The 17,866-nt window shown below is 43.1% G+C and overlaps 1 protein-coding gene across 1 annotated transcript in view; it reads left to right on the top strand.

Moving 5' to 3' along the window:
- dym (dymeclin) overlaps positions 1-13,267 on the top strand; it is a 73,204-nt gene extending 59,937 nt beyond the window's left edge. Inside the window, exons 15-17 of the mRNA XM_079524176.1 lie at positions 135-317; positions 3,752-3,865; positions 11,240-13,267. Coding sequence (XP_079380302.1) covers positions 135-317; positions 3,752-3,865; positions 11,240-11,392 — 450 coding nt within the window. The 3' untranslated portion in view covers positions 11,393-13,267. The remainder of the gene's footprint in view (positions 1-134; positions 318-3,751; positions 3,866-11,239) is intronic.
- The last annotated feature ends 4,599 nt before the right edge of the window (positions 13,268-17,866 follow it).

Here is a 17,866-nt window from a genome sequence, read left to right on the forward strand (position 1 = left end):
GCACATAACACCAAGACAATACGGAAACGTGTTACTCAAAACCAGGACACAAGGTTGAGGTGGTGTTTTTAATGAGTCCTTGTACCCCTTTGCCCCCCCCCCCCCCCCCCCCCCCCACCATGCATGCACGGCAGGCCCAGGACCTGAACGTGATCGAGGAGGTGATCCGCATGATGCTGGAGATCATCAACTCCTGCCTGTCCAACTCGCTGCACCACAACCCCAACCTGGTGTACGCGCTGCTCTACAAGAGGGAGCTGTTTGAGCAGTTCAGGACGCACCCCTCCTTCCAGGACATCATGCAGAACCTGGACACGGTCAGAACACACGTCCACAAACCCTCATAGGAATGTTTCGTCTGCGTTGTGTGCACGTGTGTCCCGCTATATCAGTGGTTTTCAACCATTTTCATATCAAGCTCCATTATTTATTCAGCATTTTTGAGCCACGTACCACCATGAAATTTAGCCTCTCAGACCCAAAACGTACGAATATTTAGTTGTCGTTGGATAAGATTTTGTGCAATTCCATGCTGTATTGATGTGGCACCATTATTAGAGATAACAGGCAAACGTTGATCAAATTAACAATTCTTCTACATACTCTCTAAATGTGTGGACTTCTTGTGAATTAAGTAATGCAGATGTTTAACAATATAATTTAACTCTCAAGAGTTAAAGAGCTATAAAGGTCAATTTTGTTACCAACTCTCCATTTACTGGGGACCACCTGGAACCCCCTCAAGGACCACTGGTGGTCCCCGGACCACTGGTTGAAAACCACTGCACTATAGGGATGCACCGATAGGCCTATCTCACAGAATTTCCCCGCCCCCTTAACCCATTGAGACCTGGAACGTATCCATGTCACGTTAGCGTTTAACCACATTAACCATTAACCCATTTTGGGTGGGAACCCCTTTTGGTGTTTTAAACATTATGTTATAATTTAGCTATTGAAAAATAGCAGACCTACAAGTTCATAGTTCAACTTGTAGGTCTGCTATTTTTGAAAAATCGTTAAAATGTGCCTCAAATCTTTCTGAAAATTGTCATGATTTAGAAAACTTTTTTTTTTTTTTTTTTTCGACGTCAGGCCTGAATGGGTTAATACGCCCCCTTTCCGTGTTAGTGGTGATAGCGTGACGTCTCTCCATAGACGCTACATGTTAACAGAGGTAATTTAAGAAGTCTACAACTTTTGTTTTCTCAAGGTAAGGTTTGTTCTATCTGTTCGAGCTGATTTACCATCTTGTTTGCTTCATAATAATATTGGTCTGTCACATTTTTATATTAGGAAATGTACTTAGATTCTCCAGAGAAAGAAACGTGTAAATGCTAATGTTAAATGACGCCACTATCTACCGGAAGGGGGCGTGGAAAGGGGGCTGTGAGATAGGCCTATTGGGAAGTCCTGGGACGATCATGATACCAATGTTTAAAATAACAATTTGTTTTATTCATTCCTTCATTCCCATATTCATTTTAAAAATAAGGGGTTTTAAAGTATTTCTTCCTTCATCACACTACGTGCACATACTGTATGTAATGTAATTTTCACATAGAACTTTCTCTTGAATTACACTTCCACCGATTATGAACACAAGATTATCTACAGTATATTGTATTGTATTACCATAGAGTGAGAATACACTGGACGTTCCGATGCTACTGCATCTTCCTCAGAGTCTCTCTGAGGAATGGAATGGAATTCAAGAACGCTCGCCCCCAAAATACTCTCGGTCCAAGTCAAATTCGCCGACCTTGGAGAGTTCGCCACCAGGTATTCCTAAACCTCTGCAGGCAAACCTATCCTTATTCCTAAATGTAACCTTAATAAAACTATGCCTAAACGTATCCTTATTCCTAGCCTGAAAGAGACCTACAGTATGCTTTTCTGGGAATAGAGGGTCCGCAAAGAAAACTAGCGCTGAAAACCCCCCCGCTCCCCTCCCCAGTAGAACGCAGCAGAGAACACTGACTTCACCAAAATTTGGAGTGATGCCCCTCTGCGCTCTTATTGGTTAGCCAAATACAAGGTTCTCTCCCCTCCTATGCCTTTTTTTTTTTTTAACAAAAGAAAGCGAGTGTGTTTAGGGCGAGCGTTCCGGTTACTGTATGATGCATGTATACGTTTATGGCGCGTTGTCCTGCTCCTGTGACACACTGGACCTGCCTTCGTTTGGCTGAGGTGCGGCCATAGACCAGGGGTTCTCAACCCGTGGGTCGCGACCCCTCGGGGGGGGTCGCCAAATTATTTTAGGGGGTCCCCAAATTATTTTCAAAATAAAATAAAAAAATTTAAATTTTATTTTCACGATTTTTCAAAAATAGCAGACCTACAAGCTCGTAGCGCGCCACTCGGTGGCGCGCTATGAGCTTGTAGATCTGCTATTTTTCAATAGCTAAATTATAACAATGCTTAAAACAAAACCAAAAGGGGTTCCCGCCCAAAATGGATTAAGGTTATTGTAGCAGTCAATTTATATTGGGGGTCGGGAGGGGGCGGGGCGGGGGTCCCGAGACATTGCCAAAGCATTTCCGGGGGTCCCCGGCCAAAAACGTTGAGAACCCCTGCCATAGACTACCTTTCTGTAAAATGTATAGTTGTGTTGCTGCGGTCGTAGTCTTTACAGCGGTAGGGCTTTTTGCACACTTCCCCTAGAAGCTCCAACTCGACGACAAACCAAAGCGAGTGGAAAGCGTTGTTGCTTTCCGGAGTGGGGAGGCTTTCAGAGCGTAGCCTAAGGGGGAGCTTTAACTGATGCTTCCCACATACCTGGATAACAGAAGAGCCTATGGCAGAGCATGCACACATGCACATACACACACACACACACAGTCACACACACACATTTACACTTCTGTATAGGGTATACAGAAGCCAACTAGTTTCCTCTCCTCCCTGTCTCTAGGGCGTTCTTTAAGACTCTAGAAGTCACACGGCTGTGACCCCTCCTATAAGACATAAGGATACACTCTGAATGAATATTTGACACGGGGCCTCGGGACACTGAGGGGCTGATGGATTCATCAAGTGGTACTTAAGCTGTCAGAGCTGCGGCGTGGCGGTACAGCATGTTGCACACAGTAGGCCAGGGCTTCTCAAACCTTCTCGTGCCAAGGAGGAGGACCCCCTCCAATCTGGACCCCTATCTGAAAAGGTTTTGTGCCAGTAGACCTCCAGAAGAGAAGATTTGTGTTATTTAAAAAAAAGTGTGTGTGTGTGTGTGTGTGTGTGTGTGTGTGTGTGTGTGTGTGTGTGTGTGTGTGTGTGTGTGTGTGTGTGTGTGTGTGTGTGTGTGTGTGTGTGTGTGTGTGTGTGTGTGTGTGTGTGTGTGTGTGTGTGAATAATTGCTACGAAGATAATCGATAGTTGCAGCCCTATTCTGAATGGATTCGTCAGTTAGATGAATTAGCCCATCACTAAGTCCCTCCCCAACCCATCCTTGTCCAATAGGCACGTTGGCAGCGAAGAAAGCTTGACCTGCATAGCAACCGTTGCTAAACTATTGGGATTGGCATTGGACAATCGCTTTTTGGGGTGGGATTTAGTGAAGGGCTAATTAATCAATACAGATGGTTGCATGTTATTTTCATTGGCTGAGCGAGCCACAGATGCATTTATCCGCCTGTTTGGCTGATCTGGCTACAGATCAAATCACAACCCCTCCTCCCCCCCCATTGGGATGAGTTTGCAACTGGGGTTCTGTAACGTGATTGGATGTTTGTTCTCTTGTGTGTGTCCTCAGGTGATTGGCTTCTTCAGCCAGCGTCTGGAGCAGGCAGGAAGTGACCTGTCGGTGGAGAGGGTTCAGGAGGTCATCATGAAAGGAGCCCAAGCACTGCCCAAAGAAAGACTGAAGGTAAACAGTGGTGGGGAAAGTACTACAACGTTTTCCTTAAGTAAAAGTATCAATACTGCAATGTAGAACAAGTAAAAGTCTGGAATTCACAATGTACTTGAGTAAAAGTATTGGCATCAAAATGTACTTAAAGTACCAAAAGTAGAAAGTACTCAATATGCAGAATGTCTCATTTCAAGTTGTCAAATGTATAATAATCTTTTGAAAATAGCAGATCTACACGCTCACAATGCATCGCATCGCGACCTAGCTGTTTGTTTTTTTAATAATGCTGCACGCTTGCACCTTTGTTGGATAAGCATAAGATAAAGTTGAACAAGACTAGGCAAAAGGTGCACAGCACAGCGGTCCTTGTGAGACAGTATACCTGTCCGCCGTCTGCAGTCCAGACGGCCCCCAAAACCTACCCAATTTCGTACCAGGGAGTTTAAAAGGCGAAAACAGAAGCGCAACACGAGGATAAAGGAAATGTCCAGTTTGCTAATTCACAACAACTACTACTACTTTGGTGTTGAAACTTTGAATTTCTCTAACTATAAACTATAAACACTACAAATATAATTTATGAAAAGGCTACTACAGATACGTCGGTTCACGGAAGTTGTTGTAGTCTATCTGGGTCTATCTGACGAGGTACCATTTTTTTTGAGTGGGCAAAACTTTACATATTGGGCAGCGGTGGCCGAACGGTTTGCGGAAGCGGTCTTGTTATCGGAAGGTCGCCAGTTCGAATCCCCGGACCGGCACGTTAAAATTACCACCGCTGAAGTGCCCTTGAGCAAGGCATTGAACCCCTACCATGAAATGTTCTATGAGCAGGGTCTGGCTGTAAACGAGCATCTCGAGCTTAGTCCATTCACCCTTGGGTAAACAATGAACTTTGCTTTGCTTTGCTTTATATTACTAAATTGTTTATAGGGTCAATGTAAGTAAAATAATATAGCCTTGCATGAGTATCTTTTTATATTTTTCCAAAAAGAATGATGTTAATTATGTTAAAGGAGTTATGAATCTTGAACCTACGGCAACTAAATAGCAGATCTACAAGCTCATAGCGCGCCACCGAGTGGCGCGCTATGAACTTGTAGGTCTGCTATTTAATTGTAAAGGTTGTCTGCTGTAGTAAATAAGGCAGTGTGTTTAACTCTGCATGCATGGCTCTCGCCCTCCCACTCCTCACTGGTGCAAAATCGTGTAGGGAAAACATGGACGCATACTGGGTACTATTGAGGGTACTATTGAGTGTAGAGGCATTGCTTTTTCCTCCGAAAGTCTTTCTTGAATGCTGCTGTTTCAGCGCCGCCACCGCACCTACGACGGCAGAACTGTACAGTAGGCCTATATTATGATATGAAGTTGGAGAAGTACAAACACCAGAGCTCACAGCTGCATGTCTGCTGTAGAGAAAAAAATAAAATATTAAAAATACCATTGATATACCCTGTCCAATAGTGTTTTGATAATCAAATATTTGACTATTCTGTGAATACACACACACACACACACACATACACACACACACACACACACACCCCTATGCAGTGGTGGACCAAGTACTCAACCAATGTCTCAGTGGAAGAGTAAGGAGACCACCTCCATGCACGGCAGACATGCTAGATATAACATATTAGTCTCGTACACCAGCCTTTTCTCATCTCAGAGGAGGAAAGTCTGCTAACACCCTAATGCGGTAAATGTCTGAAACAGTGGTTCTCAAGGCGGGCCGCTTCACTAGCCTGGCTAATAAACCAGACTAATATCACACAACACTGTCGCGGTATATCAGTCTGGGCTGGCTCCACTTGGATTTCATTTCCCGGGGAACATTTTCTCTTTGACGCAATTGGTCAGAGCTACTGTCAGTCAAAAGTCTCAAGCATTGAACGTCACTGTACCAAAGCCCGCCTATATTGCATACCGTGTCCCGATTGGTCCGACCTGTTCTCTGCTGTAGGAAAGAGGCGTGCTACTGAGCCTCGCCAGACCGTAATCCGCTGGTAGGCAACTTTTTTTTGCCAACGGCTGATTCGGTCTGGTTTATTAACCAGGCTACCGCTTCACCTCGCGTCCTGACTCCTGAGCTTGTGGATCTGCCACTTTTAATGCTTCCGTGTGACCTTGAAGTATGATCAAGTCAGGGGCGTTCATTTACGCCAAAACCACGGAGATGCAGAGATGAGAGGTGTCCGCCCCGACAGCGACAATATATACCGTAGAATAGAGCGAGGGAGACTGAGAGAGCCACTGGGACACGAGATAAAAGACGGTGGCCCTGTGATCCTCATTAGCATTCACGCTATAGGGTCTTCAGTGGGGGCTCCGTTCGTGCCCACATGTTCACACGGTAAGGACATTTCAAGGAGATGGGGACGGGAGGCGTGGGGGACGGGAGGCGTGGGGGACGGGAGACGTGGGGGACGGGAGACGTGCGTTGGGACGCTTTGTCACCAGGCTGCGCACGGTGACCTGGGAGGGGGGCATAAATCTGCCAGCGCGCCTCGTTATACCGATAGCCACCCCTCCTGGCGGGACGGCGAGCCGGCTCGACGTCCGGGTGCCCTGTCCATTAACCCATTCAGGCCTGACGTCGAAATTAAAAAAAAAATGTTTTCTAAATCATGACAATTTTCGGAAAGATTTGAGGCACATTTTAACGATTTTTCAAAAATAGCAGACCTACAAGTTCATAGCGCGCCACTCGGTGGCGCGCTATGAGCTTGTAGATCTGCTATTTTTCAATAGCTAAATTATAACATGTTTAAAACACCAAAAGGGGTTCCCGCCCAAAATGGGTTAATGGTTAATGTGGTTAAACGCTAACGTGACATGGATGCGTTCCAGGTCTCAATGGATTAATCAGTGGGCTCTCTCTCTCCGCTCCTCTCCCCGCTCTCTTTAATTGCCTGTTTCAGCACGTGGTTCATGTTTTATACGTGGCGGCTGGCTGTAAGGCGTTTGTCTCCGCTAATTTATGCTCTTGTCGTACGATTGTGTCGCGCACGCACGCACGCATGCATGCATGCACTTGTGTGTGTATGTGTGTAGCAGATCTACATGCTTCTGCACAAGACATTATACTCCGTTCCTAAAACGTCAAAGTATGAATTAGGCTTAAATGCGTTGGGTAATATATCACGTCCATATTATGGAGTGAACATATGCTTGTGCATCGGCTATTTTCGGCGGGGAGATTTTATTTGGTGAAGAGGGGAAAAAGGAGCGTACCAAGGTCAACTAAGTATATCATCTCTGTCATGTGGAAAACGCTTATGTCCAAAACCTTTCAGGATTCAAATTCAAAAGCATCAGAAGTGTGACGCTGTGGGCATTATTGGGGTTATCCGCTGAGGGTATCAACTGTGTGTGTGTGTGTGTGTGTGTGTGTGTGTGTGTGTGTGTGTGTGTGTGTGTGTGTGTGTGTGTGTGTGTGTGTGTGTGTGTGTGTGTGTGTGTGTGTGTGTGTGTGTGTGTGTGTGTGTGTGTGTGTGTGTGTGTGTGTGTGTGTGACCACAATCATTTGCAGGGTCAATGGTCGTACTCAGGCGTACTCAGAAATAACAAATAACAAAAATGTATGTTGCTATATATATATATATATATATATATATATATATATAGCAACATTCCAGGTTTTAATGGGTTAAGGCTATGGGTGGGACGATTCACTTACCTCCCTATTCGATATGCTCTTGGTACCTAGGGTGCCGAGTCGATTTATATTGCGATTAAACAATTGCTGTGATTCGATATTACAATTTTTGTCCCCACAAGTTACTTTTTTTTTTTAAATACTAGAACATTTTAAAGGATCTACAACATGCAACTGTATTTTAATATTTAATGTCATATTGTTTATGTCCCTCAAATGTATTTCTATTGGTTTGAGCCTAAATCACCACTCTGATATAACCAGTCCATGTCATTTCTGTCTGGCTTCTAACACAGTTTTAGCTGCAGTGCCACAATGTCCTGATGTGGTGGGGGCGCTGTGTATGCTAAAAAAAATCTCCGCCACACCCTCACCCTCCCACATATTTGACTAATTATAATTAGCCCACCCACCTTCCACAGTCTCCAAAGATAAATGCTAATTTGGAACTGAAGAGGGGGAGGGATTATACAAAGTAAGGAGATACCTATGACATCACGAGTAGTACCAAATCAGGCCTGTTGTGAGACCACTGTACATAAAATCATAAAAATGATGAGAAGGCCTGATTGTTCGCAATTGGGTATTTGTGGGGATAGAAGACCTCTAGGGCAGCCCAAAAAAACACAAAACAATGGGAAAAGTTTAATTTCATGTTGTAGGTCCTTTAAAACAATTATATACCTTTTAAACAATATAAACCACGACAAGTTGAATCATACACTTCAATGCAGCCAGATAAAGTCAGTCAGTCTTTCTGACATGAATCTTTTTTTGTACTCTTGGCATAAAAAAATCGCGATATTTGAGTGAATCGATTTTTCTCCCAACCCTAGTGAAGGCAGTAGTGAGAGAATGGGTCTACAAAGTGTCTATCAGACATGATTGACTTTACCAGTATTAATAGCCATAATTGCCATTGCCAGTAGTGTCGTCGCAAAAGTGAAAGCGTGGCTGATATATGGACCAAACCTTTTAATCCATTGAGACCTGGAACGCATCCATGTCACGTTAGCGTTTAACCACATTAACCATTAACCCATTTTGGGGCGGGAACCCGTTTTGGTGTTTTAAACATTATGTTATAATTTAGCTATTGAAAAATAGCAGATCTACAAGCTCATAGCGTGCCACCGAGTGGCGCGCTATGAACTTGTAGGTCTGCTATTTTTGAAAAATCGTTAAAATGTGCCTGAAATCTTTCCGAAAATTGTCATGATTTAGAAAACTTTTTTTTTTAAATTTCGACGTCAGGCCTGAATGGGTTAATACAGTGTATGGGGCGGGGCTGCACACCCAGCACACACACATCGACCCAGCACAGCGCCAGATAATAAGCGTGCGTCTTTATTGTCTGGGAGGGCCAGGTGGTCACGTGGGTGGTCTCACCTCGGTAGTCGTATGGCATATGGCCCCGAGTCCCCCGTAGGGCTGCTGTCTGTGTCTCTGAGTCATGCTGATTGTCTGGCTGCAGTCAACTCAATAATAGGCTGCCTCCAGCACTCATTTATTCTTCATGGGACGCGCTCATGTCAAACATTTCACATTTCAAGGACCACCATAACTCTTGAGAGTGTACAACTGTTTTTTTTTACACTATTCGCACAACTTCTTAAATGTTTTTTTATTATTGTTGTTTTTTTAATGTATGTAATTTCTTAGATTTCGCATTTATTTATGAAATTCTTTAGATAAATGTTTTTTATGACAAATTGTCTATTTCATGTATTTATTGTATTGTTTATTTGTTTGTAAAATCCTTTGGAATAATGATAATTAAAAAAAAAAAAAAGTATTAAGCAAAAATATATATATAGCTAGGGTTGGGATATGGTCCGATTCCTTAACGGTTCTCATTAACCCATTCAGGCCTGACGTCGAAATTTAAAAAAAAAAAAGTTTTCTAAATCATGACAATTTTCGGAAAGATTTGAGGCACATTTTAACGATTTTTCAAAAATAGCAGATCTACAAGTTCATAGCGCGCCACTCGGTGGCGCGCTATGAGCTTGTAGATCTGCTATTTTTCAATAGCTAAATTATAACACAATGTTTAAAACACCAAAAGGGGTTCCCGCCCCAAAATGGGTTAATGGTTAATGTGGTTAAACGCTAACGTGACATGGATGCGTTCCAGGTCTCAATGGATTAAGCTAAAATATATATATAGCTAGGGTTGGGATATGGTCCGATTCCTTAACGGTTCTCATTAAGGATTCCTATAGGGCTCTCTGAGAGTGTACAAATGGAACCAAATGGATGACATTATAAAGTTTGTGAACCACCGGTATTGTAATTGTACAGCACACGTGAAGTCCACATAGCAGCTCTGACGGTGTGATTAGAAAACGCTCCCGGAAACTGTTCCATGTGTGATGGAGCCGACTCCGGTTCTTCAATATTGGAACACTTGGTGTGTGTGTGTGTGTGTGTGTGTGTGTGTGTGTGTGTGTGTGTGTGTGTGTGTGTGTGTGTGTGTGTGTGTGTGTGTGTGTGTGTGTGTGTGTGTGTGTGTGTGTGTGTGTGTGTGTGTGTGTGTGTGTGTGTGTGTGTGTGTGTGTGTGTGTGCGTGTGAATCAATGAATGTATGAATCAATGAATGTATGAATGAATCTTTATTTTCGTCTTGTCGTTAAGAATTCCCATCCCTTAGGGATTATAAGACACCAAAAACATAAACAATATTACATTCACTTCCCACACAGAACCACACTGGACCGTGGTTCATATTATTACTGCACTAAAACGTAGCACTTGCCCTAGCCTCGACGACCTTGCTGCAGGCTTATTTATGCAAATGCTAAAAATGTAATTTAGATGGCATGTTCTGTAGACAGAATATAGTGTTTATACTTTATAGTTTCAATGTACTGATTATTTGTACCTGTTAGACTGATGATAGGTTCTTGGTTTACCAGTATGATCCTAGATGACTATTTCTATGCATTTGAACAGCGCATCATTGGTCCTCAAACATTTTCACACTTTTCAACTATTCATCTATTTTTTTATTTGAATCCTGAAAAGTAACAGTTTTGGACACATGAGGTTCAGATGAGGTTTCATGTCATCTAGGTAGGTAAGTGAACTGATTAGCCCAGTGTGACGACTGAAGCTAGCTTTAGATGTTAAGGCCAGTAGGGGGGGGGGGGGTCACCGGGACGACCAGTCCATGTTCTTTACACTGGTTATCCAGCTCGTTATAAAGGTCAGGCTGTGGGATGACACCTGTTCCCAAGCGGCAGCTTTAAGCACCTCTACCTTTTCCACTGAGATGGAATTACATCACCTCCTATTAACCCATTCAGACCTGAGGCCCATTCTACCAATGCCTCCTAAATCGGTGGGGGTTTTTTTGCTCCCCAGAAGAGAAGATTTGTGTAAAAAACAAGAATGCAAAATTATTCAACACTTTCAAGATTTTTTCAAAAATGTTTTTGTATATCTGCCATTTTTGAGAACTACGGTTTTAAACCACTGCTCTAAATCCCAAGAGTTTTCTGAAAAACCTATGTTGCCAACTTGCTACTGTATATATAGATATAGCTAAAATGAAAAATGACACCGATTAAGGCTCGGTATTGCCTACAACCTCACGATTGTTGCATGTCACGATACAGAGGCCACGGTACGACATGTATCGTGCTACGGGTTGATTTTGAATTATGACCGTGTGTCTCTGTCTCCCTTCTCTCTCTCTGTGTGTGTGCGTGTGTCCCGTTTAGAAGTTCCCGGAGTTGAAGTTCAAGTACGTGGAGGAGGACCAGCCAGAGGACTTCTTCATCCCCTACGTGTGGTCCCTGGTCTTCAACTCGGGAGTGGGTCTCCACTGGAGCCCGCAGGGCATCCAGCTCTTTAGCATGGACTCCTCCTCCTGATGGGGATGTCCAAATCCGTGTGTGTGTGTGTGTGTGTGTGTGTGTGTGTGTGTGTGTGTGTGTGTGTGTGTGGTGTGTGTGTGTGTGTGTGTGTGTGTGTGTGTGTGTGTGTGTGTGTGTGTGTGTGTGTGTGTGTGTGTGTGTGTGTGTGTGTGTGTGTGTGTGTGTGTGTGAGAGCCAAGGTCTGGCCGATAACGGACATTATTTGAGTTTTTCGATGAGATTCGTATCCCGAATTTTAGCCACTTTAAACCTGGCGTCCCTATTATAATAATAATTTGTTTTTGTGTAATAAGGCCTTTTCTTTTCTTTTTTTACAAAATATTGGTCAAAACATTGTTAATCGGTGGACTAGGAATCTCCGAAGTCAGGGTCAGCATCGGACCCAAAGATCTGGCATCAGTCGGGCTCTACTGTGTGTGTGTGTGTGTGTGTGTGTGTGTGTGTGTGTGTGTGTGTGTGTGTGTGTGTGTGTGTGTGTGTGTGTGTGTGTGTGTGTGTGTGTGTGTGTGTGTGTGTGTGTGTGTGTGTGTGTGTGTGTGTGTGTGTGTGTGTGTGTGTGTGTGTGTGTGTGTGTGTGTGTGTGTGTGTGTGTGTGTGTGTGTGTGTGTGTGCTGCGTGCGTGTGCTGCGTGCGTGTGTGGGCGCATATGCATCTGTACATAAACGTACATTAACCATCCTCTGTGCACGCTGCTTTGAAAGTGCCTCAACCTTGTACAGTTTGCTGATTATTATTATTATTATTGTTGTTTTTTTATGAAATAATTCAGCACAACCTCTTAACATTTTCTCCCTCCCTCTTCCCCCCGTATCAGCAGAACTCAGAACTGTGATCTTTTCCACACTGGTGGAGGCTCCAGTCTATAGCCCGTCAAAACCGCGGTCGTTTGCAAAGTTGAGCGTGTGGCGCGAAGGCCCCTGGGCAGATCACAGTCAGATGTTCTTGGGGGTCATGTGATTATCAACATCTTTTTTTTAAATAGTGAAAAAAGCCGGTATATAAGATCAAAACAGACAGTCTAGATGTGTGATGCGTTGTGATCTTATAGATTGGCTATTTTCACAAATTTGTCAGTTCGACAAAGTATATGGGATTTAAGTTGTTAAACTTAAGTATGATCTAAGTGCTGGAATCCGTTAGCTTTGGGTGAACTGGTTGTTCACAGCTACTGGATTACTGTTATTATTAATACTGGATCTATTTCATGGACGGCTTCTGTAATATTGCAAGTTTTTTTAGGTACTGTGAGTTAACTTCACATAGAAGCCCCCCTATTCCTTTTTTTGGTTTTGTTTAAAATGCGTTTTTGTCTTGAACTGGAGTTAAAAAAAAAAAACAGGTCAAAGAGAAAAGTACCAGATTTTACGAGATGCGAGTGTTCTGTTAATTCAATTGACGGAACAAATATCGGCTTTAATTGCATACCTGTTAAATCATTGATCAATGTATATTTGTTTGATCAGTTCATGCTACTTTTTTGACGTTTGAACTGCGTTTTCACGATGGGGCAAGGATGCGTACTTAAATGAGGAGGAAACCAAATTACATTGTCCTGTTGTGTACGGTCATGTTTGTCTGCTTAGGTAGCCACTTTACTTGCATGTATAACTGGAGACTTTTTGTATGAAATTATTTATTTTGATGTATGTTTTGTTTTGTTTGTTTTTGGTAGTCCCCCCGCCCCTCCCCTCCCCACCAGAACTTTCAGTTTAACAGCAGAGACTTTACAGATTGTTATTATTAATATTCTACACACTCTTCCTTCAAAGTGTAATATGGCTTTCTATTCTGTTATTCTGTGCAATATCACATTGTGATCAAACCTTTACTTTGAATATAGGGGTCAACAAATAAAATATCGGTTTCAATAAACACTTTGTCACATTTCCAATTATGTGCATAATCTATCAGATGTATGAGTTCAGGAAACGTTTGTGGGTCTTTTTTTTTTTTTTACGGATGGCTCCGGATGCTGGTCATCTTTCAACGTTCTGACACATGTTGTAGGCTGACGCAGCAGTTTTTAAAAAATTAAAACAAGGCAGGCGTGTTGAGTCCGACATCACACTGCTCGGCAGGGAGCACACGTTTGTCTCGCTGGCACCTCACTTGGGTGGGCCTATGTTTTGCTTTTTTTTTTTATTTGAATCCTGAAAAGTTATTTTCCATCCAACACGCACCGCGTAATTGATTTATGTATCAACAAAACGTGAACAAATTCGAATAGATTTGTTTATAGTCTGACTTTCCGTATAAGCGGGCAGACTTGATGCCCGGCCACAAAACGGCCTGGCCAATCAGCAGCAGCTAGAAGCTAGAAGCTGCTGCTAGAAGCTGCTAGAAGCTGCTGCTGATTGGCCAGGCCGTTTTGTGGCCGGGCATCAAGTCTGCCTGAGAGTTCCCAGATGGGAGCAGGAGGGGGGAACCCAGTGTACTCTCTGCTGCCCCATCTGGCGGAGTCAGGTTATATTTCATCGTCCTTTGTCGGACAATGGTGTAGTGTGAAAACAGGACATTTTCAAGCTCACAACGTGTTGCGGTCGCATTGTGAGCTCATATAGATCGCCTATTATCGTTATTTTTGAAAAGCTATATTTTTATTTAAATTGCTTCTTCCATTATTTAACCCATAAATGAAAGTGTATATTGAATATGACTATTATATTTTTCCTGTTATGATAATAGCTGTAGGCAGGACAGTCAGTGAGCATAAATGGAGGCATGAAAGCACTTAGAGACTCCTGTCCCTGGTACAAAGGGACCCTCTGTGTCTGTGTGGAGCTCCCATTTCCCTGAGAGAATTCCGTGCCTCTCGTCTCCATTGTATTGATTTTTCGTGGCTGAAATTTTGCCATTCTCAAGGACAATATAATTGATGCAATTTCATATAAAGAATGGCCCATTTTCAGCTCAGGGTCATTGGTAGGTTATGGAAAGGCTGCGTGAACAAAGAGTGTGTGTGTGTGTGTGTGTGTGTGTGTGTGTGTGTGTGTGTGTGTGTGTGTGTGTGTGTGTGTGTGTGTGTGTGTGTGTGTGTGTGTGTGTGTGTGTGTGTGTGTGTGTGTGTGTGTGTGTGTGTGTGTGTGTGTGTGTGTGTGTGTGTGTGTGTGTGTGTGTGTGTGTGTGTGCGCGTGTGCGTGCCTACCTTCATAGAATAGCAGTGCCAGATGGTTGATCTATTCTTTGTTCCTTTATGCATACTGTAGACATTCATACTGTAGTGTAGACCAGGGTTTCTCAAAGTGGGTGCCTCAGAATACTTTCATACTTGGAATTCATCATGACTAAAATGAATCATATTTGAACTGTGGAACCCCCAAATTAATCATATTTGAACTTGGGCTCAGACACAGCCAGTCAGGCAGCCAGGCACACACAAAGCTACTTAATGAAGTGGTTGCATATAATCCAGTAAGACGCCTGAGGGCGAGAAGCGACCTCGCCCTAAAGGGCGCTGGCCATATGGAGCGTGTCTTGAGTGTACAGGGTGTGATGAGATCAGATCAACATATGGAATGTCAGAACAGGTCAGCTCCATATATGGAGATCTAAGGGTGGCAGTGAGGCCAGTGTCTTGAGTGTACAGGGTTTGATGAGGGCCCAGGTAGGTTCCGGCCTTAATTTTCGGGCCTGTTGAGAACTCTAGTTTTCGCCGGCTGCACAAATAACTTTGGGGCAAGCCCGTCTAGAGTTTAAATGGACAGGTATCAGTCAAAAGGGAGACATCGAAGAGGAAGGATGGATGGGGAAGGATCAACATATGGAATGTCAGAGCAACCCTTATCACAAGACCTGGGCACAATCCGAGTGGAATAGTAAGAGAGTGGCGTCACTAGCGTTGAATCCCATTGTGTCAATGGAATGCGGAAGTGCTCATTCTATCTCGATGGGATAGTTCCAATGTTTGGAACTATAGCCCATAGGCACCCACTTTGCGGCGAGATCAAAGTGTGTCGCCACTCTTACTATTCCACTCGGGGCACAATATATGGGGGCTTTCCCCATGTATGGGGATTTTGAGTGATGAAAAACGCACAATTCCATAGTTAGCTGTGAACCTTCGGTCACAAAAAAAATCACACCTGTGTGAAGTGAGCGGCGCTCTTATCACTATACGTCTAGTATAGGACTAAATAATACAAAAATAAATCGCTATAAAACATAATAACATAATACATATTTAGCCCCATGTTCGAATGCCCTGTCAAAAACAGCTAAAATCCCTAAAACTAAAGAAAGCAGCAAATGAAAAATAATTAACACTCACTAATAACAACCTAAAAACTAAAGTTGTCCTTTAAGTAATATTTGACACTTTCTGGACAATATTTGTTGATTACTTTTGACGCAGTAATAATCAGACACCAAGACCAAGACCATGAAGATGACCTGGAACCAACTGGAGAGAACCGGCGTAAGTAGCCTAGGCTATAAGTAAGTAATGATCTATTATTTTCTATTTGGAGGTATTAAAAACCTCTTAACTCTGGACCACACTATAGCATAATATTTCTGTTAAATTATGTATTAAATCATCTATTCTGGGGGTACCCGCAGGCTTTTATTTCTGGGAACAACATTTGCAAAACAATTGTTGAGCAGTCTAATAATGTTGGCTTGTCATGTTAGCATGCAGGCTATGCATTGTACAAGTAAACTGCGCCACATTTCCCTTCTGCAAACTTTTTTTGGCCTTACATTACATTAACACAAGCTTTTTAAATAGGCTACAGAACAGTGTTATATGCCTATACTTTGGTATGGTATCCCTCCCTTCTACCGGTTTATTTTTGAGGGGCGCTAGCCCCTCATACAGGTTTAATGTTTGTTTTTAGTTAAATGTTTTTAAAAACGCCATTGACAATGAAGGGGAAATGTATGTCATATTGTCCCTAACACAAACATTAAATGTCATTAGCAATGAAGAGAATTTAATGTAATGTTTGTGTTGACACCGTTTGTTTTACATTACATCACCTAATCAACATGAGTTAGACTTTAATATATTAGCGCCCCTCACTTCACACAAGTGTGATTTTTCAACTAGAATCTAATTGAATTGCAGACCTATAGCTATTGTTGCGACCGGGTCCTAGTTTACTATGAAAACCTGTCAGTCCATATGGCCATATGGCCAATACAGAATTCATTATGTTGATCTGACCTCATCAAACTCTGTACACTCAAGACACTGCCACCCTTAGATCTCCATATATGGAGCTGACCTTCTCTGAGATTCCATATATGTTGATCTGACGCGATGAGTCACATTTGCATGAAGTTGGTACAACACATGCATATGTGGAGCTAACTACCATGCAGATCAGGGTCTATATATGAAGATCACGACACTGACCTCATCAAACCCTGGATAGCCATACATGGAGAAGACTGGATCATCACCTACATCTGCATATATGGAGATGGCCAGCAACTCTACATATGACCAGAGACACCAGATTAATATAGTTTAACTATATAGTGGAAGAGGGTTCAGTAAACACCTTTCATTGGGTCTTCTGCAGTGACCCCCCCCCCCCCCCCCCTCGCAACACAATTAACCTTATTTCATATGTCATTTCATATATGATTACAAAAATAGCAGATCTATAAGCTCAGTCACAAACATCTTGAAAACAAACGAACTAAAGTAAACGACACAAATTATTCTCGAATGAGGGTCCACAGTGCCAAATACAGATCCTTTTTGGGGGTTATCACGAAACTGTTTGAGAACCACATAGTAGCCTAGCCGCTGCCTACTGCAACGGATTCATTGTCTCCACCAGGCCGAAGGCATGGTGAGAGAGTATGTTTTGCACTCCGTCCGTGTGTGTGTCCGTCCGTGTGTGTGTGTGTCCGTCCGTGTGTCCTTCCGTCCGTCCGTTACCAGCTAATCTCCGGCACCGTTAACCCGGTCGATGCCAAACTTTGCACACACACTCCCTAGATGCCAACGATGAACCTCTGCCCCGCATTTTCCAGAACGGCCTGTTATAGCGCCACCATGAGGCAGCTTTTCACATTTGTTACCTAAAACTGCACCGATCTGCGTGAAACGTTGCATGCACACTCCCTAGAGGCCAAGGACAAACCTTTGACCTGCATTTTCCGCATCTGCCTTTTATAGCGCCACCAGGAGGCCGACTTTTGTAAAACACATTTTTGGATATTACTCCTCCAGATTCTGTCCAAAAATCTCACAAATCGTTACACAGTATCTCTATGGTCATGTGCTCAAGTCGGATCTGTCCGATATTTCATATTCCACCCTAATTGGCTATAATTGCCTTTCACAGTTTGCAAGATTGCCCCGTTTTGAACAAAAGCCTCAAATCATGAACACAGCATGCAATTTACGTGAAATCTTTCACACATTTTCTTACTAGGCTGAGGAATATATCCCACCCTTTTCACATTGGCCTGTTATAGCGCCACCAACAGGTTGATTTTTGCAAAACAGGTTGATTG

Source organism: Electrona antarctica (assembly GCF_951216825.1).
Source record: "Electrona antarctica genome assembly, chromosome: 16".
NCBI classification, from domain to species: domain Eukaryota; kingdom Metazoa; phylum Chordata; class Actinopteri; order Myctophiformes; family Myctophidae; genus Electrona; species Electrona antarctica.